Below are 27,865 nucleotides of genomic sequence, written 5' to 3'. Positions count from 1 at the left end.
CCATCAGTTTAAGTTATTTATTTGTGGAAAGCTGTCAGATACTGAAAGAGTCAAGCCCTTTTACTACTGCTGGACTTTGCTTAGTTTCTTAGTCTGAGAAAAATTCTCCACAAATAAGATTCCAGCTTTTCAGTTCTGCTTGTGCTAAGAGAAATGTACAAATGGACATGTGGCAAATTGTTATAGATTCTTAAACATGATTATAAAAATGGTTATAGATTCCTAAAGATGGAAAGGGGACAGTTCCATCTTGTCTCCTGTATATGTCATCAGTTGGGGACCCCCTTCCCCCAGCACCAACTGCCGCTCTGGGCCAGAGTGAAGAGAGGGAGGGCCAGAAGACAGTTCCATCTTGTCTCCTGTGCTATGCTAATAATATAATAATATAATATAATATAATATAATATAATATAATATAATATATTGTATATACATATATTTATAATATTATAATGTAATACAATATAATATTAATAATAATGATATAATTAAATATTTCATATTACATGTAATATTACTAATAATATTACAATAAAATGGTATAGTACAATATAGTAATATATAATACTGATATTGTACTATGCTAATAATATAATATATTGTATGTATATATATCTTATAAGCCGCTCTGAGTCCCCTTCGGGGTGAGAAGAGCGGCATATAAATTTCGGAAATAAATAAATAAGTAAATAAAATGTTTGTTAACCACAAGCAACCTGAGCTCTAGTTTGCAAAATTATTGTATTGCTTTAAACACTATGTTAAATGAAAAATAGATTTTTCACCCAATAATGAACCATATAAATGGGTTGTTGTAAGTTTCCAAGGCTGTATGGCTATGTTCCAGAAGCATTATCTCCATACATGGCCATAAAGTCCAGAAAACTCACAGCAACCCAGTGATTCTGACCATGAAAGCCTTTGACAACCATGTAAATGTTTGTTGCCACTGTTGCTTAACATTCACCAGGCAACAATAATGTAACATCTTAACAAGGCACCAATCTTTCTTGCCTTTGAATAATTATCTTAAAATGATATGAAATGATACATAAAAGTATAAAGAAAAGTAGTATCTTAAAGTAGTTTTAAGTACCCTTCTGTGTCTCTCTCTGTCTTTGCATTTTTCCCGCACCCAATCAATAGTATGGAAGTCATCATAGGTTCCAACCCCAGGAATGGGCTCGTCCAAAAGGTCCAGCAAATGTGTTGTACTATTAATACTTCCACCATTTGTCATTGTATAATGAGTTCCAGCTATGGGAAGAAAATGAGAAATGATTAAGCCTTATAACACAAATATAGACTATATTTGACATATAGTCTATGTCTAATGATACTCTAACTACAAATCAAACAAAAACAGATCTGTTGATGAGTGGATCTCCTGGTAGTCTCTCATTCACAAGGTTATCATATAGCCTGGGGATGACTTGATAGCAAATAACAACAATAAAGTATTATGTTCCATATAGGAGGTGATATTTTACACTGGTCATCAGATTGTCTGTCAGAAAAAATCTCTTTGAAAGTTATATATACAAATAACGTTATTCTAACAACAGGAAATCTATTAAGGGGAAAACTGATTTGCTCATATTTCTCATATTGATACATTTCTTCCATATGATTAATGGATTAGGTCATATTCATGCATCACGATAAGATTCTCTGGAACTCTGGCTTATTGTTATGGTTTAAAGTGGCCACTCAGCTATTTTTAAAAGGTTAGAAATACTGGATAAACTAGAGTGTTGGCATCTACACTCTGCTGCAATCCATATGCAAAGCAGCTTTTTTTCTGACTGCTGTGATGCTAATCAAAGTACAATGTGTCTCTCACTGTTAAGCAGGTTAACAGGCAACTATGAGCCTCATCACACTAGAGACAAAATCCACTTAAAATCCTGTTTCTGTCTCCTGCAGAATTCTAGTTTAGGGAGGAGTCTTTAACAGCCTTACTAAACTACAAACCCCAGAATTCTGCAGAAGGCAGAAACCAGATTTTAAGTGGATTTTTTCTCTAGTGTATGAGGCCCCCAGTTTAAAAAGGTTTACAAACCATCTGTCAATTGCCTACCATTACATCTAATCCAGGAAAACAACTAATCTTCAAAACTTGTTAACACAATCTCTAAGTGAGGTGGACATTTTAAAAAGATACTTAAAATAAAGAAGAAGCAGAACATGTTTCAGGTATCTAACATATATTCACAGCCTTCAAAAAACTATATCAGTGTAGACCAGGTGGTATGAAAAATATGGCCTTCAAAAAATTGGATTGCAAGGCCTTAGCCAATCATTGCTGAGATCTGCAGTCCAACAAAATCTGGAAGCCCACAAGTTTCCTATCCCTATTGTATATGTAGAGCTGTCTTCGTTTTGACTGTGTATTTGAGTTGCTCATAACTGCACATCGTGATCTTTGAAATGAGGAAGTCAAATGCACAGTCAGAACGACGACAGCTGAGGAAGCTACATATGTTCCCAGGTTAAGTGTTTTCTCTACTGTACTATGAATTAATATACAAAAATATCACTGCTGCACAAATCCTGATTTATTTACTTTGTTTTATTGAGGGACTCAGAGCGGCTAACAATCAGCAAGAATTTAATGCCATTCAACATCAAATTCAAAATACATGACACGTAACAAATACATTAATTTTTTTAACTAAAACAATAGTACATGATAAACCAGCATTGCTGATTATCAGGCAGTTGAGATTACTAAAAACTCCCAACACTCTAAAACTGCAAACAGTGAAAATATTGCTGTGTGTCTTCAATCAATTTTTGACTTTCGGCGACCCTAAATTGAGCCTATCACAAAGTTTTCTTGGCAAGCATTATCCAGAGGGAGTTGCTCTTGCCTTCAAGTGAAGAATGTGACTTACCCAAAGTTACCTAGTGGGTTTTTCCACAGTTGAGTAAGGAATCAAACCTAGTCCCTACAGTCATAGTTCAACACTCAAACTACTACACCACCCATGCCGCAGCATGAGACTATATATTCAAAACAATCTATTCTTAAGGTTCTTTTCCTTCCTTCCATTTCTTATTTGAATTTCATCAGTTTGGGATACAGTGCACGCACATTTTCAAGAAACTTCCTACTACCAAGTAGGGAGTTTAGTGAAGTTTCAATTAGAAAAAAATATTGCCCAAGTTTTCAAACACTTTACAAAAACACTATTATTGTGTGGTTCAACTAGCATCAATCATGCCCCTTCAAATCTATGCCTTTTATTACTTATTATTTGAATGTTTCCCAATATTTGTTATAAACCGCCCTGAGTCCCCTTGGGGAGACAGGACAGGATATAAAAAAAGTTTTATAGCTATTATTATTATTATTATTATTATTATTATTATTATTAGAAGCAAAACAAAACAAAAACACCAGAAAAAAACTGAAATAGAACACCCCTTTTCACATGCTTTAGTATTTCTGTTTTAATATACTCATATGTGTCAATTTATACAAAGAAAAATAATTCCTGATTCTTCAGCTTTTTTCCATTTAAAAATATCCCCCTAAGCATTTTTTTTCTCCCTACAACCTTGATTTTGACAATAGGCTGGTGAAATTTTCTGAAGGTGTCCTTGGGTCATGGCTGCTCTATGAAAGTAGGTCACCCGTTAGTTAACAGGTTTCAAATAACATGTTTCAAAACAGAACTTCAACACCTTCAGAATGACAGCTGCTCATGGTTAAATAACTGGTTTATACTAATGCTTTCAAATATAATGAGTTAAATCCCACAAATTTTAATTCTTGAGTCACATAGCTCAGGATTCAGTCTCTCCACATTTCTTTTACCAAAGGGGGGAAAACCTCTTGGAAAATATTTATATATTATTGTAAAGTAATTTAGACGGGCAATAAACACTGCCCAGGAATTAAATCTCTCTTTCATATGGGCATAACTACAATTGCCAAATATAAACCCCAACTTTCTAAAAAAAAAAAAAAGCAAAAAGACAGCAATTTCCCAGTGTATAATGATTCATCAATGGAGATTACCACAGTAGCATGTCCTTCCTGAGTCTTGGCTTTTTTTTTAGAGCAGGTGTGAGCCTCCTCAGGTGATGGACAAAAGCATTCCTCAACATGAGTTAGGTCTGCTGGGATTTACAGTTCAACAACATCTTTATCTATCCTTATTTCAGAGGCAGTGAAGACTTGGTTAGTCATGGGGAAGAGCAATCTGTACAGAGGAATCAAATTAGCCCCTTTCCTGCTACTTTCATCAACCTGAACTCATTTCGATTAAATTGGACTCAATGCTCTGCTGATTGATTCTAGCCCCATCTCCTAAGACTTAAGTTACATCCTCTGGGAACAAAGTTCCTAAAGAGATATGACCTGTCTGAAGCCATTTTGTAGAGGCAAAAAGTATAAACAACCCAATTGCAAGCAATGCTTTATGTCCACTAAACATTTCTATAGGTAAAGTCAAGGTTTCCCCTGCCATTAAGTCGTAACCAACTCTGAGGGGTGGTGCTCATCTCCATTTTTAAGCCATAGAGCCGGCATCATCTGTAGACACTTCCAAGGTCATGTGGCTAACATGACTGCATGGAGCGCTGTGACCTTCCCGCAGCAGCGTTACCTATTGATCAGCAAGTTCAGTAGCTCAGCGGTTTAACCTGCTGTGCCACCAGGGAGCCCATTTCTATACACGTTATTAAATAAAATACAGAAAATCTAAAAAGATTTTAAAGAACCAATGGGTAATAAGAAAAGGAGAAGAGGACAGGCAATCCTACACTCATGTGTAATTCCCATATCCAACTTGAAAGAAAAAAACAGCTCAAGAACTTGCTTCAGTAAAACGTTTACAAAAATTTAAGTCCAAAATATTCAGTATAATATTGGCAAAACATGACCTGTGACATATTCAAGAACTGTACAGAAAGTAGCAATGGCTATCTGATCTCTGAATGTACATGGGAGAACACTAGCTTTCATGCTTCATGCTTCATTTGGAATATAAAAGACAATTAGACCCTTAAACATAAGATAATATTTAGTGGTAGTTCTTTCTAATATATCAAAAGTAAACTTCCCAGGATAAAAACTGATAAAATGAGCTCTGACCAATGAATTTATCTCATAATAAATCAGATTCAGCACTTGACAACACTACAAGGTTTTCTTTCTTTCCATAGGGGAGGAAAAACAACACAACACTGGAGTTTTGTATTGAAAACTCAGCTACTAAGTGTACAGTAGACATGAAGATTAGTACTCATTACTACCCAATATCCACAGCTAAATCTAGTAACACACAAAGGCTTGCCAAAGACAGAGTACAAACCCAAGGCTTTATTTATTGCATTAGCAAATGACAGAACTACAATCTGGGACAGAATGATAAACTACATGAAGCAGGAAGACATAACATTTGAAGGACACAGGTAAATGAACATGTGTGAACATATGTGATGGAAGATACACACACACACCCAATGACATTTCTAGTACAGGAAAGATGATTTAGGATTATTCAAATGCACCCATTAACAGCTTTCGATCATGCTACTTTTTATATCTATTTCCCTCTTTGGGACACAAATCTAAGCTTAAGAATATGATAAATGTGAAACAATGTAGCATGACTTGTTTGCCTAATATCAGGCCCACAGTAGCAACTTTTAACGAAGGCCAAAGCAGACAGAACACAGTCTACTGCTATAATTCAAAATGGGTGTGTGTGGAGGGGGAGGGGGCACTGTTTGGTTCAATGAAAAATAGCCCAACAAATCGTTTTAAAAATTGGCAGTGTAGGAGAGCTCCACTGCCAAGTTGAATTGCTCATAATTGCATATCATAATTGCAGTGTAGGGGAGCAGATGTTAAAAGAACAAGGAAAAGCATGCAAAAAGGGTAAGAAATGGCTTATTTCTATTGTAATATAAAGCTTTAACAGTGACTCCAGCAGTCTAGCAAGTTTGTCAGGTTTTATTTCATCATAAGCTTTGCTATGGGCCCTTCCACACAGCCCTATATCCCAGAATATCAAGGCAGAAAATACCACAATATCTGCTTTGAACTGGATAATGTGGGATTTTCTGCCTTGATATTCTGGGATATAGGGCTGTGTGGAAGGGCTCTAAGATTGGTTCTTTAGGCCTATTCTATCTGTGCAATATTTTCTAAAAAGTTAGAAACACAATTGCTATGAAAAAGAAACTGAACTGTACAATATATTAGAACATATCTGTTCTCTATCAGCTGTTAGGACTGCAGACACATGGTAGGCCAGTAAAAGCATGGGAGCCATACACAGGGCCCTTCCAGACAGGCCCTATATCCCAGGATCTGATCCCAGGTTTTCTGTTTATCCCAGATTATCTGGCAGTGCGGGCTCATATAAACCAGTTTAAAGCAGAAAACCTGGGATCAGATCCTGGAATATAGGGCTTGACAGGAAGGGCCCACAGCCACAGTACTACTGAAGAGTACAGAAAGAACATAAGTCTCTTTTGTTGTCTTCTGAAAACAGTTTGACATTTATTTTATTACAATTTTGAAAAATGTTTCAATTTTACAAATGGGAAGCTGAACCTAAGAAGTGTCACCACTCAAACTGATAAATAAGTCTCAACAAAACCTGGTGCTTTAGGAGGGATGGAGGCTATTTTTCACTAGAATCAGCAGTGCATACCCTATATGTCCAGAAATGGTAGTTTAAAAAAACTTTTTAAACTTGGGTAAACTTACCCATGGGTCAACATAGGTTCTATCCCTTTTACTGCAAAAGATGAAAGTTTGGTTCATCCTGGGATAACCTAAAAAAATATCCTTACTTTTTCTGAATGCCTGAGTGGGGAAATGGCAGTGGCAGCTTGAGCTTGGGGTGACAGATCTCCAAGGTGATACTGGCATTTTCTTCTCTCTGTGGAAGAACCCCTCACCTATCCACAGATCATATCAACATCTATAATTTTGAGCTCAAAATCTGTCCTCAATTTATACATGAGGTCAACATATATATGAATATATACAGTAAATGCTGACAAACTCAAGATTCTGTTTTCTCAAGTCCAGAATACAATCCTTTACTGCAACCAACTTGACTTCTTTCAGATCTAAGGCTCACCATCTGCCCAAACCTGCAGCCTAGTACCGATGTGCTTTATGTGTAACTCTCCAACTTCTCACCTCTTGTTATTCTCACAACAAACCAGAATTAGCTTATCATTCGCTTACCATTTCAGTGAAAATCAGAATTGTAATATCTGAAAGTCGATGGTATGGATGTTAAAGCGGTATGGACAGGTTCTGACCCATTCTGTGCTACCAATCTGACACTAGAGCTCAGTAATAAGTTTTCTTTTCAACTAGCTGAGACAAAATGTAGTTCTCTGCAAGGATGATAGAAGAAATGAAAGGCAGTATGGCTTTTCCTCCTACATGATAATCTTTCCAAAGAGGAAAATTCACCTGACCTCCTCCATCATCCCAGGAAAGTGTGGTTTCTGACAAGTGTATAAATATTCTGATGTTAAATACTGGATAATGTTTTTTTTTCTTTGAAGGTTATAATCTGTTTACATTGGGCTAGAATCCAAGGGATAATCTCTATGCTTAAATGTTCAGGCCACATTTATATTTTATTTATATTCATATCCTCACTTTCTTCTACTGCAGAATCCTTACAACATGATTTAAAGGGAACTATAGCTAAAATCAAAATATGACATTAATATCAGTTTGAAACAATTAAATAAACCATAAAACTAAGAATTAAACACTGAATGAAAACAGCTGCAAAGCATTAAGAAGAGAGCACAACACGAAAGGTATGGTATGGCAACAAAATATATTTTTTCAACAATCAATAAATGGTATGAGAATTGTTTAAATAACAAAGTATATGTTTGTGGTAAGGAGAAGGGGAGAAATGCAGAGTAACCTCCTGTAGAAGGAAGTCCTTCACTTTGGGAACAACCACCAAGAAAGTTGGGTTGCTGTGAGCTTTCTGGGCTGTATGGCCATGTTCCAAAAGCATTCTCTCCTGACGTTTCGCCCACATCTATGGTAGGCATCCTCAGATGTTATGAAGTCTGTTGGAAACTAGGCAAACAACACAGCTGTGGACAAGTCTACATTGAGACCACCAAATGCAGCGCCCAAACACAAATCAAGGAACATGAAAGGCACTTCAAACTAATTCAGCCAGAGAAGTCAGCCATAGAAGAGCACCTGATGAACCAACCTGGACATGGCATATTATTTGAGAACACAGAAATGCTGGATCATTCTAACAATTACCATGTCAGACTACACAGAGAAGCCATTGATATCCACAAGCATATGGACAATTTCAACAGAAAGGAGGAAACCATGGAAATGAAAAAAAAATCTGGCTACTAGTATTTAAAAACTCTAAAATCAGCACAGTAAATAAAGAACAACACTCTGAAAACAGGGAAATTTCAGACAGGAAGCAATCACGGTCAGCTAACACCCCCCAACAAAGGATTCCCCCAGGCAAGAAGCAACCAGGCTTTGAAGCTGCAAGGCCATTCAATGCTAATCAATTTGACCAATTGCAACATTCACGCTTGCCTCAAACAGACAAGAGTTCTTTCTCCCACCCTGGACCTTCCACAGATATATAAACCCCACTTGCCTAGTTTCCAACATATCTCACAACCTTTGAGCATGCCTGCCATAGAATGTGGGTAAAATATCAGGAGAGAATGCTTCTAGAAAATGGCCAAACAGTCCGGAAAACTCACAACAACCCAGAGATTCCGGCCATGAAAACCTTTGACAACACACCGAGAAAGCCTTTTCTCAGGTCCTTACAAAAAAAAATAATCTTCCTCCCCCCTTCCCTCATAACATAACACTACTTGGGCCTCAGTCCTTTAGGTAGTGTGGCTCAATAAGGAAATATTGTACTTGGTTGTGAAAGAAAGAATAAAGGGCACACAACGTTCCAAAGGGGTTTGTTCTTGTGGCTTGGTCTCTGTTGAAACACTTCGTTGTTTTCTGTTTGTTTGCCCAACACATATATGGATAACATACAGGAATCCCATTTTTTCATAGTGTTCCCAATGGCAAGGGTGTTATAAAATTCCATTATCTTCTGAACAACTCTGAAGCATTCTTTTGTCAGACTGTTGCAAATGTTATTCTTGAGATTAGTAACTTTTAAGTATGTTTCCTTTTTATCTGTGACTTCCTCTTGTAAATTCCTGTGCTGTGATTTTACTGTTGTATGCTAATAAAAGCCATGTGTATATATCCATCCACAATCATTTTGGCTCTTATCTTATCTTTCATTAACAAAACAGTACCAAGTATCAAATGCTTAACATGGCTGCCAATCAGCTCCAGCAAGCATTAAGTGGCAAAAGCAAAACCCTATTGTCCTGTATCCCTTTCTCCATCATTTACCTTTTGCTCCAGAACACTGCTGTTACCATCATATTGCACTTGAGTCCAGAAGATCATAAAAAGCCAATAATACTATTTTATCTGACTCTGCTTTTATCAGACCTATATCAAGCCACTTACTAAATATCAAATCTCAATTGATTTCCTGAACAGGATCTAGTTAGTCAATGCCAAAATGTTTATGTACACAAGGAAGAGAAACTGGTACAAGGCCATCAAAACCAATGTTCAAAAAATTGTCCAACCAACCAGAAAATCTTCAAGATAACATCTAGGTGGTTACTTCTAAGAAGTATTGCACAAGCCTGGTCTTTAGTAACATTCAAAAAACACTGGGCAATTACAGGTCTGACAGCATATTTTCAGTACAGACAGTCTCAAAGTTAAGAACAAGATAGGTTCTGTAGGTTTGTTCTTAAGATTAATTTGCTTATAAGTTGGAACAGGTACATTTTAAGTGTAATGCCCCTGTGGCATTTGTTTTGTTTCCTGTCTCCCTATTCAGAAGATTGCACCTCACTTTCTGTCCCTGCAAGATTTGGATTTTGGAAAAAAATGATTGTCATGGAAACAAGGATTGGTGACAAAGTTTAAGAGGAGACACCTTTCCCCCATGATAACTCTTTCTGAAGTGAATTTCCTTTCCTAGGAGTAGATTTCTCTTACTTCCTGTTGTCTCACTCCCATTCTAAAATATAAGACATTTGTGAGTCGGATGTTTGTAACTAGGGGACTGCCCGTACATTCTTCAGCAATCATTTTTTGAAGGAAAAGCCATAAATAAGATTACCTCCGCCAGAAACCCTGCATAGAAACTATGTCAACAGAAGAAATTATTAATACAAACCATTATATGAATGATACACTAATGTTTCTCGTTGCAGATATAAAATGTTTCATCAACGGCGAGGAAATCAAAAACATTCTATATGATTTTTCTTCAAAAATGCTACTTTTATTACGTGGAAACATAAGCTTTTTGATTTTAATTATTTCTTACTGACTAACCATTTTGATAAATGCACATAGTACTTTTTTCTTAGCTTTGTTGACGGACCTTTTGGCCTGTGCTTTATTAGTTATACTGGCCCAAGTAATCTGCTTGGATTTTAACTCCCTCAAGGCTTCTATGATTCATCCTCCCTTGACCTCTTTTGACCTGAACATGACTCCTCCTGGAAGGGGTGAATTCATAAAGCCGAATAATCAGTCTCTCTCTACCATTCACACACCTGCCCCCATCATTCAGCACAAGCAGAGGAGGATAATTCATTCAAGATGTAACTGCAAACAGTATGCTGCATAAAGCTATATATAACTATAATAAATTCCTTTATGCAGAATAATATTTAAGTTGTCTTTAAGTCCCAGAAATTTGGAATATCCTTCAGTACCATAGGTGTCACCCACCCTGTTCAAAATATCACTTTCGTGCAAGTAATAAACTAATTCTGACCTAAATTATTGTATAGTTCATCATCTGCCCAAGGATCTTGATTCTCAGTTAATGCCTGCCTTCTAGCTGCAAACTTTTTGTCAACTGATGTGCTGTGGTCGGATGCCAAGGACTACAAACTTATTTCTCTGTGGCAAGATTTGCATGACTGGCAAGCTTTCAATTACCATTAAACAACTGTGTCGATCAATAGTCTGCCTTAACATTTAAGTAAGTTCATTCAGGCCATTTCTGTCTAATCTCTCCAAATTACACACATACAAGCAGGTGGAGAACAAGTGGGCATGCTGAGCTGGACATTAACTGCTGCTATCTCCACCCAGCAGAGCGCCTTTCCACCCCTAAAGGCTGCTGTCAACCATGTCTACCTTTCTATCACCAAAGAAAGAAAAAAACAGAATGATGTTTATGCTCCTTCCAAACAAAGCAAGCAATAGTAGCCCAAATGACAGAAGATGCAACTGACTGTATGCCAGAAAGTGATCTCACACAGAGCTAGTATTCCTGAAAGAATGTGTTCTTTGGTAGATCTGGTGTTGAGGAGCATCCTGGTTACATTCTTCCTACTTCTTGCAATGAAAGAGGGGCTTTAGTCTTCTTTGAGGAAAGGAGATGCAGGAAGCACAAGTGCATCCTCCACTCTAGGGTGCATAAGATGCCACTATATATTCCTGTTTCTGGGGGTGGATTGATCATTACTACCAAATCCTTCTCCTGCAGAGTGACAGCTGGGAAGGCACTTCACTTCTTGCCTCATGGGAGGATCAGCTTGGACTGTTTCTTCACACAAGTAAAATCTATCTTTCCATTTTTATTTTGTGACCAAATCCTTTCAGTGTAGCGCATGTAGAACCCTAGCCTCCAATGAGAAACCGGCATTGGTTCTTTAAGAAAATGCTACTCAAAGCAGCAGCCCACTGTATATGCTACATGTGATCCTTATAAGGTTTTTATGACAACCCGCTGGTACATGGATTCTCAGGCTCAACCTTCCTTTAAAACAAAAACTATTGTCCTATAAAGCAGAAAGGTGTAGCAAGGATCTGATGGACCTTGCTCTTAACAAAGGGGTATTGCAAAAGCAAAACCAGAAAGTCTAAGTGAACTACTACAACAAATCTGATACTATAACCAACAAGAAATAAATCTTGTCTATCCCAGTAAGATCACACCCTCTTAACAGAAGAAGCTTTTTTTTTGGCTGGGACCCAACCAACAACTGATGAAGAAAGTCTGTCAGCAGATTCAGAAGGAGACCATTCCTACAACTCTCCGCTCAGTCCATCCTCACATTCCATTCAGATTTTTCTGTAAAGCAGTGAAAACCCTAAGGAGCAGATTTTTCGGAGGCAGAGTTAGGGAAGAATAGTAATGATGTAAAATATCCTCTTAAGGACTGTGCAGACTGGATGGGGAACTTGTCCCTTCCGTGTTCCACTGCCACAACAGCCTCTATCAACAGAACGGAATCAGTTTCTGCTTTAAAATAATTTCCTGTCAGCACAAATGTTACATCCCAGGATTACCTGTACTATCTTATCATATAACCACACATAACAAAATAAAATTAAGTAAAGTGCAATAAATATGAGGGTTATCAAGAAAGGTTTGTAGCTCTCGCGGGGAATTTTTGCGGGGGATTTTGGTATCACTGCTATGTAGTGGGAAGCCAGCAGAAGCAAACAAGCAGTGCCACTTGTCAGTAGCTCATTGACTGGCATTGTGGTGAAGGTTAGAGATTCTGTTTCCCGCCAAGTGCAAAGTTTACGCTGTAATACGCTACCTAAATGCTAATGGCATGAACGCCGCTGCAATTCATCGCAAGAAAAATCTTGGTATCAGTGTTTTGGGACAGAAAAGCAGTTCTACTTGGTTTTTTGGAAAGAGGTGAAATAATCTATGCTGCAAGATATTGTGAGACCACGAGGAAACTTTGCAGAGCCATCCAAAACAAACTTCATGGGATGCTGATGGCAGGATTCTGTCTCCTTTATGACAATGCGTGTCCACACACCACTCATGCAACACAAGAGTTGTTGACTTCATTTGGTTGGGAAGTTTTAAGCCACTCCTCTCACAGCCCCAATCTTGCACCCAGTGACTATAAACTATTCACTAAATTGAAAAAAAAACCTGTGTGGAAAGCTCTTCTGGTGACAAGGTGAAAATCAAAGTGATGAACTGGCTGAAAAAGGCGGTGGGAAAGGCATCGAAAAACTCGTTGCATGGATGACAAAATGTATTCAACTGAATGCTGATTATGTGGGAAAATAATGAATAATGTATAATATGCTATAATATTATGGCAACAAGAATGATTGACAACTGGAAAATAGAGGAAGAAAATGTGGAGGCCATGACAGACTTTGTATTTCTAGGTGCAAAGATTACTGCAGATGCAGACTGTGGCCAGGAAATCAGAAGACGCTTACTTCTTGGGAGGAGAGCAATGTCCAGTCTCGATAAAATAGTAAAGAGTAGAGACATCAGACTGGCAACAAAGATCCGCCTAGTCAAAGCCATGGTATTCCCTGTAGTAACCTACGGATGTGAGAGCTGGACCTTAGGGAAGGCTGAGCGAAGGAAGATCAATGCTTTTGAGCTGTGGTGTTGGAGGAAAGTTCTGAGAGTGCCTTGGACTGCAAGAAGATCCAACCAGTCCATCCTCCAGGAAATAAAGCCCGGCTGCTCACTGGAAGGAAGGATACTAGAGACAAAGTTGAAGTACTTTGGCCACATCATGAGGAGACAGCAAAGCCTAGAGAAGACAATTATGCTGGGGAAAGTGGAAGGCAAAAGGAAGAGGGGCCGACCAAGGGCAAGATGGATGGATGGCATCCTTGAAGTGACTGGACTGACCTTGAAGGAGCTGGGGGTGGTGACGGCCGACAGGGAGCTCTGGCGTGGGCTGGTCCATGAGGTCATGAAGAGTCAGAGACGACTGAACGAATGAACAATGCTATAATATGCTATAATCCAGGTAAGTGTTATTAAAATATAGTCATTCTTTGTATATTTTAAAAATCTTGTAACCTTACTTTCCAGATATCCCTCATATATTTTAGTTAACTTCCAAAACAAATTGATGAGGACTAGCGCCTCCTAATTTTTGTTTATCTGAATATTCATTCAGCCAAAGCTTTGGATTTGCAAAGCACTAGAATTCATAATGAACATTCAGAACATGAAATTTCTTGTTGCACAAAATCAAATAAACAAAAACTGGTAATCTCAACTTGCAGGGTACACTGGCACTACCAAAGCATTTACTGACTCTAGTAAAGTGAGAAATACGCAGCAGATACATCTAACTTAACTCTGTGAGGAATCCAGTTAATGGTATTTCTTTAAAAACACAAGATCAAGCTGGTCAAACAACTTTATTGAAATATAATTGTAATTTTGTTTTGTTTTTGGACTACAGAAAGAACAGGTGTATAATTAGATTTTTAAAGTAACTGGAGAATATCTGCAGGATAGGGGATAATTGATTCTGACACACAGGACAGAAAGAGATAAAAGGAAAGCTAGAGAAACCTGACACTAAGCATTCAGCACAATATTTATATTTAATAACTAAGAAACAGCATTGTTAAGAGGCACTGGTTCGCTAGTTCTAAAATCTATTGTTATTTAGACCAAACAGTTCTTTGGGAATTTGGATGGTTACATTTTTGTTTTTCTTGAAGTCTTTTATCTAAATTAAAGGACTATTACATGACATTTAAAGAATAAGAAATGAATTCTGTAGATCTAATAACAGTGGGATACAAAAGGAAATTATGGAAAATTACATCCCAGAAACTCGCAATCTCATATAGCAGTGCATATAGCAGTGAGTTGTCAATTCATCACTCAGCTCAGCTCTGTACTATTGGAAAGAAGCAACAAGGCACAAAAAAGTATATTGGATTAAAGGTGAAAATTGGAGAAAAATAAGAATTATGGAAAACTACACTGAAAGACTTAAATGAACATAGTAATTGAGTCAGTTTTAAATGGATATGTCACAGAAATGTCTGATAAGGTTAGTACTACCAAAAGTCAAGGGTCCACTTCCCCATGGTTAGTATGGAAGATGAAAGCTCAAAACAGGAGAGGTATGTAAGTAGTTGCAGGTCACACACACAATTTCTAGAATTCCTTCTAAAGCCAACATTTTGCCAATTCTGGATTTTATACTTTTAAAATACAGAAGCATCTATATCAATTTAATGGGGAATGAACTTTTTGACAAACATGTTTTAACATCAAAAGTTTAAAGTTTCAGATAGCCCTTATTACGATATTCTTTGTTGCCCAATCGAAAAACATTTTCATATTGATCGAAAGCACTTTCACAAGATCAAAAGCACTTTCACAAGTGAACTGTTTCCTGTATATGGTGATTAACAGGAGTCATTTCTACATGGTGCACAGTATCCATGACTTGACATGTCCATTCAAATTGTAATTTACATCTCCTGAAAACTGTATAGAAAATGATTTCTCCACCAAAATCTGGCAGTTCCAAAATTCTTGCACTTATTCTTGAGGCCAATTAAAACCACCTATACAGCACCTCAAACACAAAAAAACTATCATGTCTTATCCAGCAGAAATATGCCCTGCTGTACAAGACACACTTCCAGGAAGCCCATTGTGGTGAATCTACATAGTACTTTGCAGATACAGTTGCTTGGATCCGTTCTAGCTTGGATGGTGCAGTTGATACAGGTCCAGTGGATATAACAGTAATAGGTCTTCCTTGTCCTGTGTTATTGGACACATTTCTATTTGTGCAGCCTCAAGATGTGGACAGAGCCACCACGTGAATAATAGACCTATGGTCTTCCTGACTTACAAAAGCAACCAGCAGTGGACTGGCTAAATCAGTAAGAAAAGCAATAACTACCTCACTGAGCAAGACAGAGTTTCATTCTATCTCAGAGAAGCTGTCATGAGGCCTTTACTAGAAAAATACACCCTATTTTTTGAAGTGTGGCTGACTTTCATCTCCAGGTGGTCCTGGATAAAATGAATTATCTAGATCCATTTTAATCTGGCTTCATTCCTACAGTATGGGACTGTGATACCTTCAGTGACTGACCATGATAGTGTGGCGTATGATGAGAACTGGACAAGGTGGGAATGTGTCTCAGTTAGTTATGCTAGACCTTTCAGAAATTGCAATAACACCAACCATTGGAAATATGCCCAAGTTTAACTGTATGGCAGGAAGTTAGACTGGATGGCCCTTGTGGTCTCTTCCAATTCTATTATTCTATGGAACTTTGGGAACCATTCTACAGTGGTTCCAACCCTTTTTAGATGTGAGAACTTAGAAGGTGGTGCTGGAAGTTTCCTGCTCTCCCCTCTAGCCAATGGTTTGCTGGGTTAATCAGGGAGTTCAGTGTCACCAGCACACTGATGACACCCTTTCAATCTAACTCCATGGGAGCTGTTTTCATGTTGTCAGAAATAGACTGGATAAGGGCAAATAAATTGAAGCTGATACCAGACAAGACAGAGATATTCCCAAGCACTTGGAAGACAAATCAGAGATTCGGGATTCAACCTATGTTGGTTACACTCCTCCTAAAATCTCAGGTTCACAGCTTGGGCATCCTCCTGGACTCCAATTTCAGTCTAAACGCCCAAGTTTCAGCGGTGACTGGAGAATATTTGCAGAGTTAAAACTAGTGTACCAGTTGCACTCTTTAAGACATTGTATCTGGCTTTTTAAAAATTCTATATAAATGGTGTTTTAAGTGCATCCTGTTTTTTAAATGCTGTAGGCCACCTTGGATTCTGAACAGAGAGAAAGAAACTATATTTAAAAGAAATCAAGTTTTTGTCTTTATTTGCAACAATGTCTGGAATAAACAAAAGTAGCAAATTGAATCAAGAAACACCAAATAATTTTACATAACCTACAGTTTTAATCTCCAGGTATATGACTGATACATGCATACCTGTTTTGCTTACTCTTCAAATTGGGAATTTGCTTTCACGTCGTCCATAACCACTTTTTACTCTAATTAGGGGCCCATTCTTTATTAGAATTTAAGGCCTCATAAACATCCATAGGAGTTAAAATACAGTGCAGGAAATATCCTGGTATTTCATGAAAGTCATATCTTCATGAAGGAATTATACTCCTGAATTTCATATTGACATGTCAAACGTGCACACTTCTCTAATAGCAGCTCAGCATGAACTAGTTGCACAAGACATTAATTGATCATTCATTCAAAATGTTTAAAATAAACCAAGAAATGAATTCTTTATACAATATTGAGCTTAAAGCATTATTGTTCAACATCCCATTTTAAAATCTCATAAAACTAGTAAAGGTTCTTTAATTACTAGAATAGCCTGAGTCACAGCTGCACCTTCTGAGACATCTTTAATTGCTTGCATCATTGTCCTGTGCACACTGTGACAACAGTCAGATATCAGTTTTGTCAGAGGTTATATAAAGTTTTATATGGCACTTTATGTATGAAATGTACCCAGTAGAAGAAATCATATGACTCACACACAGAATTCCTGACATAAGATTTATTTTCTCCTCACTCAAACCAAACAACTCTCATATTACACCACAGAATTAACACATCTTAACATAATAGAAAGTGATTGCTCTATTATTACCTATAGTGGAAGTACTCAATAACACCAGGCACCCTCAAACCTTCTACTGAAAAGCGCGGCGAGTACAGCCCAATGCCATACAAGTTTACTTAGGTACTTTCAGTTCAACTCTGGAAAAAGTGAGCACTACCCTTCAAGCTTAGTTTCACTGAAAATCTATAAAAATTGTTTCAGTATCAGGATACATATTTACATTTTAAAAGCATGAACAGATTTGTTCAAAAAACAAATCGTTATTACAAACCACAAAGAAGCCTTTTGAAAAACCATACCCATTCACTGTATAAGTATTTTAGCATAGACATAATATGAATGACGACTTGCTCAAGAGACATGTACAAGATGACGGACATCTTAGTTTCTAGCAATCTTAACAACAAACTCAGGAAAGATTAACTACCAACTTGCAATTTTCCATAAACACACATCAACGTCTTTTATGCAAATCCAAAAGTAACCCAATATCACAGCCTATCTTGTGAAATAGGAAAACACTTCTCACGGTTCTATTTTTAGTTCAACAAGCTTCTCTGAGAAGCTCAAGTGAGAAACACTTAGCTCAGTAAATAAAAACAATTTCAAGGCAAACCCAGTCCTACGTGTTAACAAACACATACATGCACATATACAACTATATTTATTTTTTATGCTATAGTTTACATGGTCTTTTTTAAAACAAACTCTCACAGATAAGCTGAATTTAGACAGCAGCTTCCTGCTCCTCTGGTTCCTTATGACTCGTTGTTAAACTGGAAAGAGGAGGCAGTATTACAAGGCAGATACAAACTTGTTTACTGTTCTGCACAATAATCCCTTGTCATCTGAAGTGTGACACCCATACTGGCTCTAAAAAAGGCATGTCTGCTATCTGTAGTGGAGAAAACCACGGCCTATCAGATGATTTACATCTATTTGAGTGCCTAAAAATTGCACAGCCAGTCCTCTCAAACACATTGAGAAAAACCATACTACAAAAATGCCTGAAAGCATCCATAATCTCAGTGAATAGATAAACAATGGAATGAAATAATTTAGTTAACCAATGATAACTGTACTAATTGTACTACTCTTCCTTTTTTAAAAACAAAAACAAAACTCTAACATCATGTGAATGAGAAAAAACGCAACACAACCTTTGTATTTTTAGATTAAAATGGCTGTTTTGAATCATGCAGTAAATTCACATTGCACCAAGCTTCCAGGAGGCCAGGAAGGAGTTAACTCTAAAAGCACGTACAGAAACTTCAAAGCCTAGTAAACAGCATTCCTTTTAAGTTCATGGAGGAAAAGAAATAGCTTCCACAATTAATTTCTGCCTCTTTCGCTATGGGCAGCCATTACTAAAGGCTAGCTTATTTCAGGATTTACGTAAAAAAGAATGGGTGGCATTGGTTTTCATTTTTAGAAATGACACATTCTGAAGATGGAGTCGCTGCTAGCTGTTGTGATCTGAAGCAGAACTAATTTGCCAATTTAATAAGCATTTAAAAGCCTTACCAGAGAGCTTGCACAGTCTAGATTCGTTTGTGGCATGACACACATTAGAAGGGCTTGGCAAAACAGTGTAGCATTTTAATAAACAATTAAGAACATCTCTCTAAATCCGAAAGCAACCTGCCACACTGACACGAAGGCACACAAGGAACTAAACCACAAGACAAATTTGCGATACCTCTTTTATGCAACTCTCTCAACGGAATGCCGTCTCCTCCCCCATCATATGGTAAATAAGGATCCGAAGATATTTCCATGAGTGTAAGAGACAAAAAAGGTCTTTGTAAGATCAGAACAACCGGAGCATTTCTTATAGAACAACAGCAGGCTGGGAAGCTGCCATATTCGATCAGGGTTTGGACTGTGTGCTGCTGGCTTCTTGCAGCAACTCGGTTCTCCCACAATCGATGATGTCATCAAAGGGAAATTATTGCAGCTCGGTTGCTAGTGGCTACAATCTAAGAGTGCTTAAAGGTGGAACAGCCGCCTTAATCTATAAAGCTTGCTACATCTGAAGGTGACTAAGCCTGAAGCAGAGCAGAATAAACTGGTTTAAGAGAATATAAACTAAGCTATATTGGCTAATAAAAATGTAAAATAGCAGCAACTGAAAAGACAGCCATGATTGCCTGCCCTTGACGAAGAGCTTTAAAAAATCCAAACATTTATATTTCAATTTTCTAAGGCTGACAAATGAATTTGTCTACTGATTTACATGATCGTAACTTATATATTCATATATATATATATACACACACACACATACATATACATATAAATACATATGTGAGAACAAAATGAATACATAGTTTAGCAGCAGTAACAATTCTAAAAGATCTGCCAAATTACAACAGTATTCAGTATTGTTCCATGTGCCTTAGAAATCGTTCGCACTCAGCTGGCATAAAAGCATCACAAGGTGCAGAAATTGTAAATAACCATAAACAGGATTACACTACATACTAGCCTCCCACACGCAGTTACTACCTAGTTTGTGAGTGCATGATACTGAAGTCTGCACAACGATTATATATCATCCACACATTATGTGCAACCTTTTTCATCTATAGTTTTATGATTCAGAAGAATTCACAAATAAAAGACCGCCAAGTGACTAGACACACCTCTTCTGTGATCAAAGGGAAAAAAGGAGAGACAAGTGATCAAAGAAAAACGGAGGGAATCAAAGAAGAATCTTATAAAAGCTAGAACCAAAGTGTACAGAAAAAGAAGCAACTTGACAAATACAATTTCACCTTCTAGCCTAATTATCCATTTTGAATGAGCAAGTAATTCTGCTGCAGCATCATGAAAGGAGCGTACAAAATATAATCTGAACAATATTACAAAAGCAGAGGCTATGTATACACTGCTGTACACAGGTTGTTTCATTCCCAGCAACTAGCGGTCTAAAACTAGGACCTTCTATTAGAAATATACATGCCAAATCTATTATTGTTTGTACTTTCTGATTTTATTCTGCTGTTAATAATGTAACATGCATACCAGTGCTTTTCAGTGTACAGATGTTTAGTGTAATACCCACCATGTATAGGATTGATTTCAGCTGATGCAGCCTGGTGTCATATCACAACTTATTTGATATAATAGTAGGGTAAGATCTTCTGGGGAGGCCCTGCTCTCAGTCCCACCTCCTTCACAGATGCGATTGATGGGGACGAGAGACAGGGCCTCATCAGTGGTGCCCCCCCCCCGTGAAATTAGATCTGTCCCCTCCTTCCTGACCTTTAGAAATAAATTAAAACGTGGTTGTGGGACAAAGCCTTCAGACAGTAATTTCATTGCAATAAGTGGATATTGAATAAGTGCAATTATGACTAGAATGGCTCCTGGATGATGATTGTGAATTGTGTGATTTAATAATTGATTTTAATGTTTAGATGTTTTTTAACTCTATGTTTTAATGTATATGTTTATTTTATTTGTGTTTGTTTTTGGCATCAAAATTGTTGTCTACTTGTAAGCCTTTCCGAGTCCCCTTCGGGGTGAGGAGGGTGGAGTATAAATATCGTAAATAAATAAAAGACTAGACAACTAGATGTTGTAGTTACTGCTTCTTGCATGTTCTCAAGAAAGGAATGGTACAACTATTCTGAAAAGTCCATCCTGGAGCCAATCATGTGTGGTAGTTATATAAACACTTCATTCCAAGCAACTGCTTATATTTTTGGAGGATATAGATTTTCCATATGCATTTCCACCTGGATTCAGGACTAGATATGGGACTGAACTAACTCCTGCATGGTCACTCCTGCATGACCTTCATTAGGAAAGGGACAAAAACAAGCGGGCTTCCTTCTCCTTAATCTCTCTAAATTTATCACTGACCATAATACATGCCTGTAACAACTCTATGAAATGCAGCTGGAGGCACTCTACTTCAGTACAGTAATTCTGTTCCAAGCTCTAGATTAAATCAAGGGAAGGTCTTCTCAACCCTAATGCATTTATGCATGTTGACATCTATATTCTTTCATGTCTATGCAAAGTCACTGTGAATAGTCATTAGGAGAATAAACACAAAGGGTCATCAATATGCTAGAGACACAGATATGTTTTTCATAATGTCTGAAGCAAGTATAGATGGGCAGGCCCTGGATCAATTATGGAACACAATGATGAGTTGGATCAGAGTAGTAAACTTACTCCTAGTTGCAAAGCAGCTCTGTGAAAGAGAAATTCCCAAGTTTGGAATAAGCATAATTTGCTGTTTAGAACAAGAGTTGAACTTCCCTTAAGAATCAGGTGTTTAGCATAGATGTGCTCCTGGATCCATCTTTGTTATTATTGGAGGACCAGGGGCATTCTAGCTGGCATGGCAGCTAAGATAATTCCATGAATGAGCCATGCTGACTACTTTAGTTACTTTCTCATTTGTATTTTCTTGTTCATTTTTTTTGACAGTTAGTTTACACTTGACAACTCTGCAGCATCTTTTGTGTTTCGGCTGCATATAAATATGAATACACGAGTTCCAAATTTCTTATAAAAAAGAGAATTTTCTAGAGATTCTAGACTGTATAAATATTGAAGATACATGTGGGAATGAGATCAATGATGTTCAGTAATAGACAACATGGGTCTCATAATGGGAGATGGGTGGGCATTGATAAATAAACTGTGAATGCACAAAACTGCAGAAAGTTAAATGAGTATTTTCTTTAAGTGACACTTTTCAAAACTAGCATCATGTTACATTATGTTTTTGAAGCATAAACAACCCTAGCATATAAGTGTTAACTGGATTTGAGATGGATAGTTTTCCCAGCTTCGTCCTTTCCTCTCTCCATCCATTTAATACTCATCCCTAAAATACATTAATTGCTTGTCTTCACATGAGGAAGCTAGGAGCTTCATAATTGTTTGTCACAATAGACCAAATTATCATGAATAAAAACTATAGTTTGGAAACTCCTAAATGGCAGACCATGATCTTATTTGGCTAGCAAATTAAAATAAATCTAGACAACTACAAACCATTTGATTTTTTTAAAATGCCAAACATGTACCACAAAGGATTCTTTAACCAAAATTTAGTATGTTCCTTGAATTCACCCATGGCTAATTTGAATAGCTACTGAAAACGCAAAGCTCTCTTTGCTATGTTGAAAGGCAGAAGTATGTCAGATAACTTCTAGCAGTCTAATAAGAAAAGATCAAAGGTATGAAATTCGGGATCTGAGCCTATATATACCCTGGAATAAGTCACAATGAACTCAATGGGTAAACCTATATAGAATTGTACTACTGGCTTCTCTCAATATAAAAGAGAAAATTAACTTCTCTCAGGAATGGCAGTGAATTAGAAAAGTATGTTTCAGGTCTAACCTAAGAACATCTTGACCTAGCCAAGACTTAATTCACAGGGTGTGCTTTTTTCTTCCTTGTTGTTTAATGAAGCCTAAATAGAAGATATATGACCCAAACATATCAGCAACTCTATTTGGTACAGAGCTTGTTCTAACAGGATATATAGTGAATGGTGTTTAGGATAAGATCGTGGATGCATCCACTTCAACTATGCTTAGCAACAAGAATAGACTTATAAGAGCAAAAGTGGCGGGGTTTGTTTTTCTTTTCATGTCAGGACGACTTGAGAAATTGCAAGTTGCTTCTGGTGTGAGAGAATTGGCCGTTTGCCATGACACTGCTCAGGGGACGCCTGGATGTTTTACCATCCTGTGGGAGGCTTCTCTCATGTCCCTGCATGAGAAGCTGGAGCTGACAGACGGGTGCTCACCCCGCTCTTTGGATTCGAACTGCCAACCTTTCGGTCAGCAGTCATGCCAGCACATTGTACCACCAGGGGCTCCGCAATGGCAGGATGGTAGATTAAATCAGAAAATAGAATAAAGGGATAGAAATTGATTCATAATTATTGTCAAAAGCAATCAAGGGAAAGTGTTTCTACACACATATCCACACCACAATTTACCTTTGGTCTGCTTTGCAAATCAACCAAAGTCCCGAGTAAAACCCTGAATTTTTCCATCCCTGTTCACTCAAAAGGTTTTCAAAGGAGTTTAGTTTCACAAGGCTAACTTCTCAGTATGAATGAACCTGCCATCAGAACACTCCTCAAAGTGGTGGTCCTTGGATTAATGCCAGTCCACAAGGCATTAGGCTGCCAGCGCTTGGTGAATTTCCAGGAAAGGAACTCTTGTAACCAGGGGACACAAATACGGCACTTGTCTCTGCCACTTTAGAAAATAATTATAGCCAATTCCCCACATCACATATTCAAAATTTTTCTCCCAAACATGTAAGAAAAATGAAGGGAAGGGATAACAAAGGCCATACATGCAGCACTAAGCCATGATGTAGCATAATATGAAAATCAGCTCTTTGCAGCTTATTATAGCAACTTTTCATATAACACTGAAGATCATTCTGGTATTCTGGAATTTGTTAGCCACATTGCTTCTATAAACTTCTCTAATTTGCAAAAGGGCTTAGATTTCTATAGCTGATTCTTTAAATATGCCAAAGAGGTATGCCTTGCTTCCTTGAATTTATTCATTCCACTCTAATCGTTTATGCTCAGCAGCTCAAACACACATTCCATTTCACACAAACTAAATTTTCCTTTTTCTTATGAAGCCTTCATGAGAATAGATTACATTTTCTTCCTCTAACTCACCCATGGCTTTTCTAGTGTTACACTCAAGAGTTATTGTTCCTTTCTTTATGACTTTCTTCTTAAATGCTGCCAAGTACAATATGTATGTTTATGAGCTATGGGAAGGTCATTAACGTGTTTCGGTCACACTTGAAGAACAGCAGAGATTTCTCTTTTAAAATAAATCTGTCCAGAAAAACAAGAAGCATACAAAATATTTGAAACGAACTTCCATGAGAAAGATCTTAACTGTTTTTATTACACTGTGAATATGCCCAACTCTAGCACATTCAGAACAATCCACAGGGAGGAGAAAAGCAAGTGGTATATTTTCCAGAAGGTTGAAAGCCACTTACTGACAGCTCTGGTCCAACAGTATATGAAGCCAGAGAGAATAAGAATACTGTAATGAAAATAAAATAAAACACTGAGACATTCTAGATGAAGAATGCCATCTATAAATTCACGATATAAATGCACAGAACACTGTAGTACTATCTGTTTTATAATAGATGAGCATATCAAAATTAGGATGCAAATTTAATAATTATATGTTTTTCAGCAATATTTTGAGAAAGTCTACAGATACAAAAATGACCATTTCACACATTTATTTCTAAAGGTATAATAACATCTAATAACACTTTCCAAAATGCTCATTTTGTTTAAAAAATAAAGACACATTTCCAAAAGTAGGGTTATATAGTCTTTATTTTCTTTTCAAGCATTGAATTGATTTGAAAATCATGCCATATTAAATATTTAGTGAATGCAAGGAAAATCAGTTCTCTACATCTAGTTATCATATGACCAACAGAATCATCATTTTGTTGCCAGAATTTGTCTCATGCTTTTCTACTTCCTTCTTCTGGCACTGTTCCAAACATCCTGCATTTCCTGGTTTGTGATTACATACAGCTATATCTATGTTGAGCACATTGTGGACCGAATCTGATTGACTGCAGCATTATATTAGTATTAAAATAGTTGCTATAAGGGATTGTGCTTTCTCAGACCACATGAGTGCTGTTGCTAGCACTCTCAGTTGTCCCAACATATACTGTTCTGTCTCTCATAAATGATTTGGTAGATGTGGAACTAATCAACCACTGTGAAATGCACAAGGTCAAGGTCTTGGTCCCAATGAACAATTACTGGCAAACCTATGAGAATATAAATAATAATAATAAAACTTTATTTATATTCTGCCTTATCTCCCCGGAGGGATGATGGGATCTAACATAACTACACTGATGCATATCTATATTACAGAAAAGATATTTAGGAATTTTGGTTATCACAAAAAACAGCAAGCACAAATAACACTATGCAACAAAATTTGGAAAATTGTCTGTTCCTGGGTTGTCCCACCCTGGTCATTCCACAGATATATAAATGCATTTTCCTAGTTCCAATAGACCTCACTATCTCTGAGGATGCTTGCCATAGATGCAGGCGAAACGTCAAGAGAGAATGCCTCTAGAACATGGCCATATAGCCCAAGAAAACCTACAACAACCCAGTGATTCTGGTCAAGAAGGCCTTCAACAATACATTGTCTGTTCCTGGTTTGAAAGTGTTATTTCCTGTTTAATTGTGTGGTACTTACTTTGAAAGTAATTATTGAACTTCAGAAATTTCATTTTTATGGCTACCACAAACTATGTTGAATTGGTTGTGACTCTATCAGATATTCATTGGAAAACTATAGCAAAATGTGCTGCAGAATGTCCCACAATAAACTTTTTCCATGTTTATTACAATCCAGGAACAACAATCGTGTTACATAGTGTAATGGTTCGCAGTTCTACTATCAAAACTAGAAGTATCACTTTTGTAACCATGTTTTCTACAGCTGAATATTAGACATAACAACAACAACAACAACAACAACAACAACAACTTTATTCTTTTATCCCACCACCATCTCCCCGAAGGGACTTCGGGCAGTTTACACATAGCACAAGGTGCCTAAAACAGAACATAAAACGAAAACAATTTAAAAATACAATTAAATAAAACATAGAAGCATGAAACAATAACTAACACTCAATTAAAAACAGCACTCATTACCAGTGGGGCAAGTGATCAATCTGGGAGTGAGAATCAGTATGAGGAAGTGAGAAGGTGAATTGGAGCATGTGCCCTCATAGTTTTGGCCACAATATCTGAACTAAGACAGTAATACTGCATTATGTTCATGTCTACAAATATTCTGCAATATCATATCTGCACATATTAAAGCATAATCTCTCAGCATGTACAAAAAAAGACAAAAAAATGATAGTTTACTTGCTTACCTATGCATGCATCACCATCTAACAAATTATCATCTTCAGATGTCTGAAAATCCATTATGACACCTACTCCATCGAGAAGTTCTTCATCACTGCTTGCACTAGTTATACTGTTGTAGCTATTTCGATAATAACCTCTATGGAACAGCTGCTCAGACTCCATTTAGCTGCTGCTATAAGCTGAAAAAGGAAAAAAAACCTCTCAGCTAGGAAATAGTGTACAAATACACAATTCAAATTAACAAGTACAAGAAAGTTTACTTCATTAGAAGGATAACTGAGAATGCGCAAGTACCATGAGAACTAATACAGAATTTTTATTATTTTTATAGAAATAATATGCAACTTTAAAAATGGTTATTGATTACATATGAAATAATGGAAATCACCTCCATTAATAAATGGAAGATACCAAAACAGCAAACACAATAATATGGAATTATCACAATGGTCTTACATGTCATGGCATATAATTTATTCTATTGAAATCAGAAATACCACATGAGCAATTTTTAAGATTAAGACAGGGTATTAATATTTTAACTTTTTCAGTCACATCGTAACAATATCTTGGGATTATGTGTCATAGTACTTCGTGAAATCAAGATACAGGTTGAGTATCCCTTACCCAAAATACTTGGGAGCACAAGTGCTTTGTATTTTGAAATAGTATATGTGTACATATTGAGTTATCTTGCAGATGGGACCCTAAACATCAAATTGATTAATGCTTCATATACGCATTATTACACATATCCTAAAGGTATTTTTATACAATATTGTAAATATTTTTGTGCATTAAACTTAGCATCTGTACACAGAATACAAAGTTGTCACTTTGTAGTCACCCATGAGAAGTATTGTGGATTCGAGAGTATTTGCTGTTCCAAAATTCTGGATAAAAGATGCTCAGACTGTACTAGTATCACAAACTGTTGCTAAAACAACTTTGTTGTTGTTCATTCGTTCAGTCACTTTCGACTCTTCGTGACTTCATGGACCATCCCACGCCAGAGCTCCCTGTCGGCCGTCACCTCCCACAGCTCCTTCACCTCCCACAGCTCAAGGATACCATCTATCCATCTTGTCCTTGGTCGGCCCCTCTTCCTTTTTCCTTCCTTTTTCCCCAGCATCATTGTCTTCTCTAAGCTTTCCTGTCTTCTCATGGTGTGGTCAAAGTACTTCATCTTTGCCTCGACTATCCTTCTCTCCCATGAACAGTTGGGCTTTATTTCCTGAAGTATGGACTAAATGGCTAAAACAACTACAGTAACTTAATTATTAAATGTTACTCAGCAAACTAACTGCTTTACTTGAGATACTATTAAACTCCCTAAACAATGTGATACAACTTTTCAAAACTGTAGAAGAACCATTAGGGAAGCACTAGGGAAATTTGTCAAGTCTTTTGCATTCCTAATAAC

At 37.1% G+C, this 27,865-nt stretch overlaps 1 protein-coding gene across 5 annotated transcripts in view; it reads right to left on the bottom strand.

Moving 5' to 3' along the window:
• The window catches only part of CLCN3 (chloride voltage-gated channel 3), a 60,084-nt gene that overhangs the window by 26,056 nt on the left and 6,163 nt on the right, over positions 1-27,865 (bottom strand). For 2 of the 5 annotated variants that reach the window (XM_060778715.2, XM_060778717.2), the window contains exons 2-3: positions 26,445-26,621; positions 1,097-1,257 (exon numbers count right to left, since the gene is read on the bottom strand). In XM_060778715.2, the coding sequence (XP_060634698.2) occupies positions 1,097-1,257; positions 26,445-26,604 (321 nt within the window). In that variant the 5' untranslated portion in view covers positions 26,605-26,621. Of the gene's footprint in view, positions 1-1,096; positions 1,258-18,197; positions 18,222-19,182; positions 19,423-26,444; positions 26,622-27,865 lie in introns of those variants that run through there. The other 3 variants (XM_060778716.2, XM_060778719.2, XM_060778718.2) reach the window with 2 other exon arrangements.

Source organism: Anolis sagrei, chromosome 5 (genome assembly GCF_037176765.1).
Source record: "Anolis sagrei isolate rAnoSag1 chromosome 5, rAnoSag1.mat, whole genome shotgun sequence".
Lineage (NCBI taxonomy): Eukaryota > Metazoa > Chordata > Lepidosauria > Squamata > Dactyloidae > Anolis > Anolis sagrei.
This window is presented reverse-complemented; position numbering and strand designations above follow the sequence as displayed.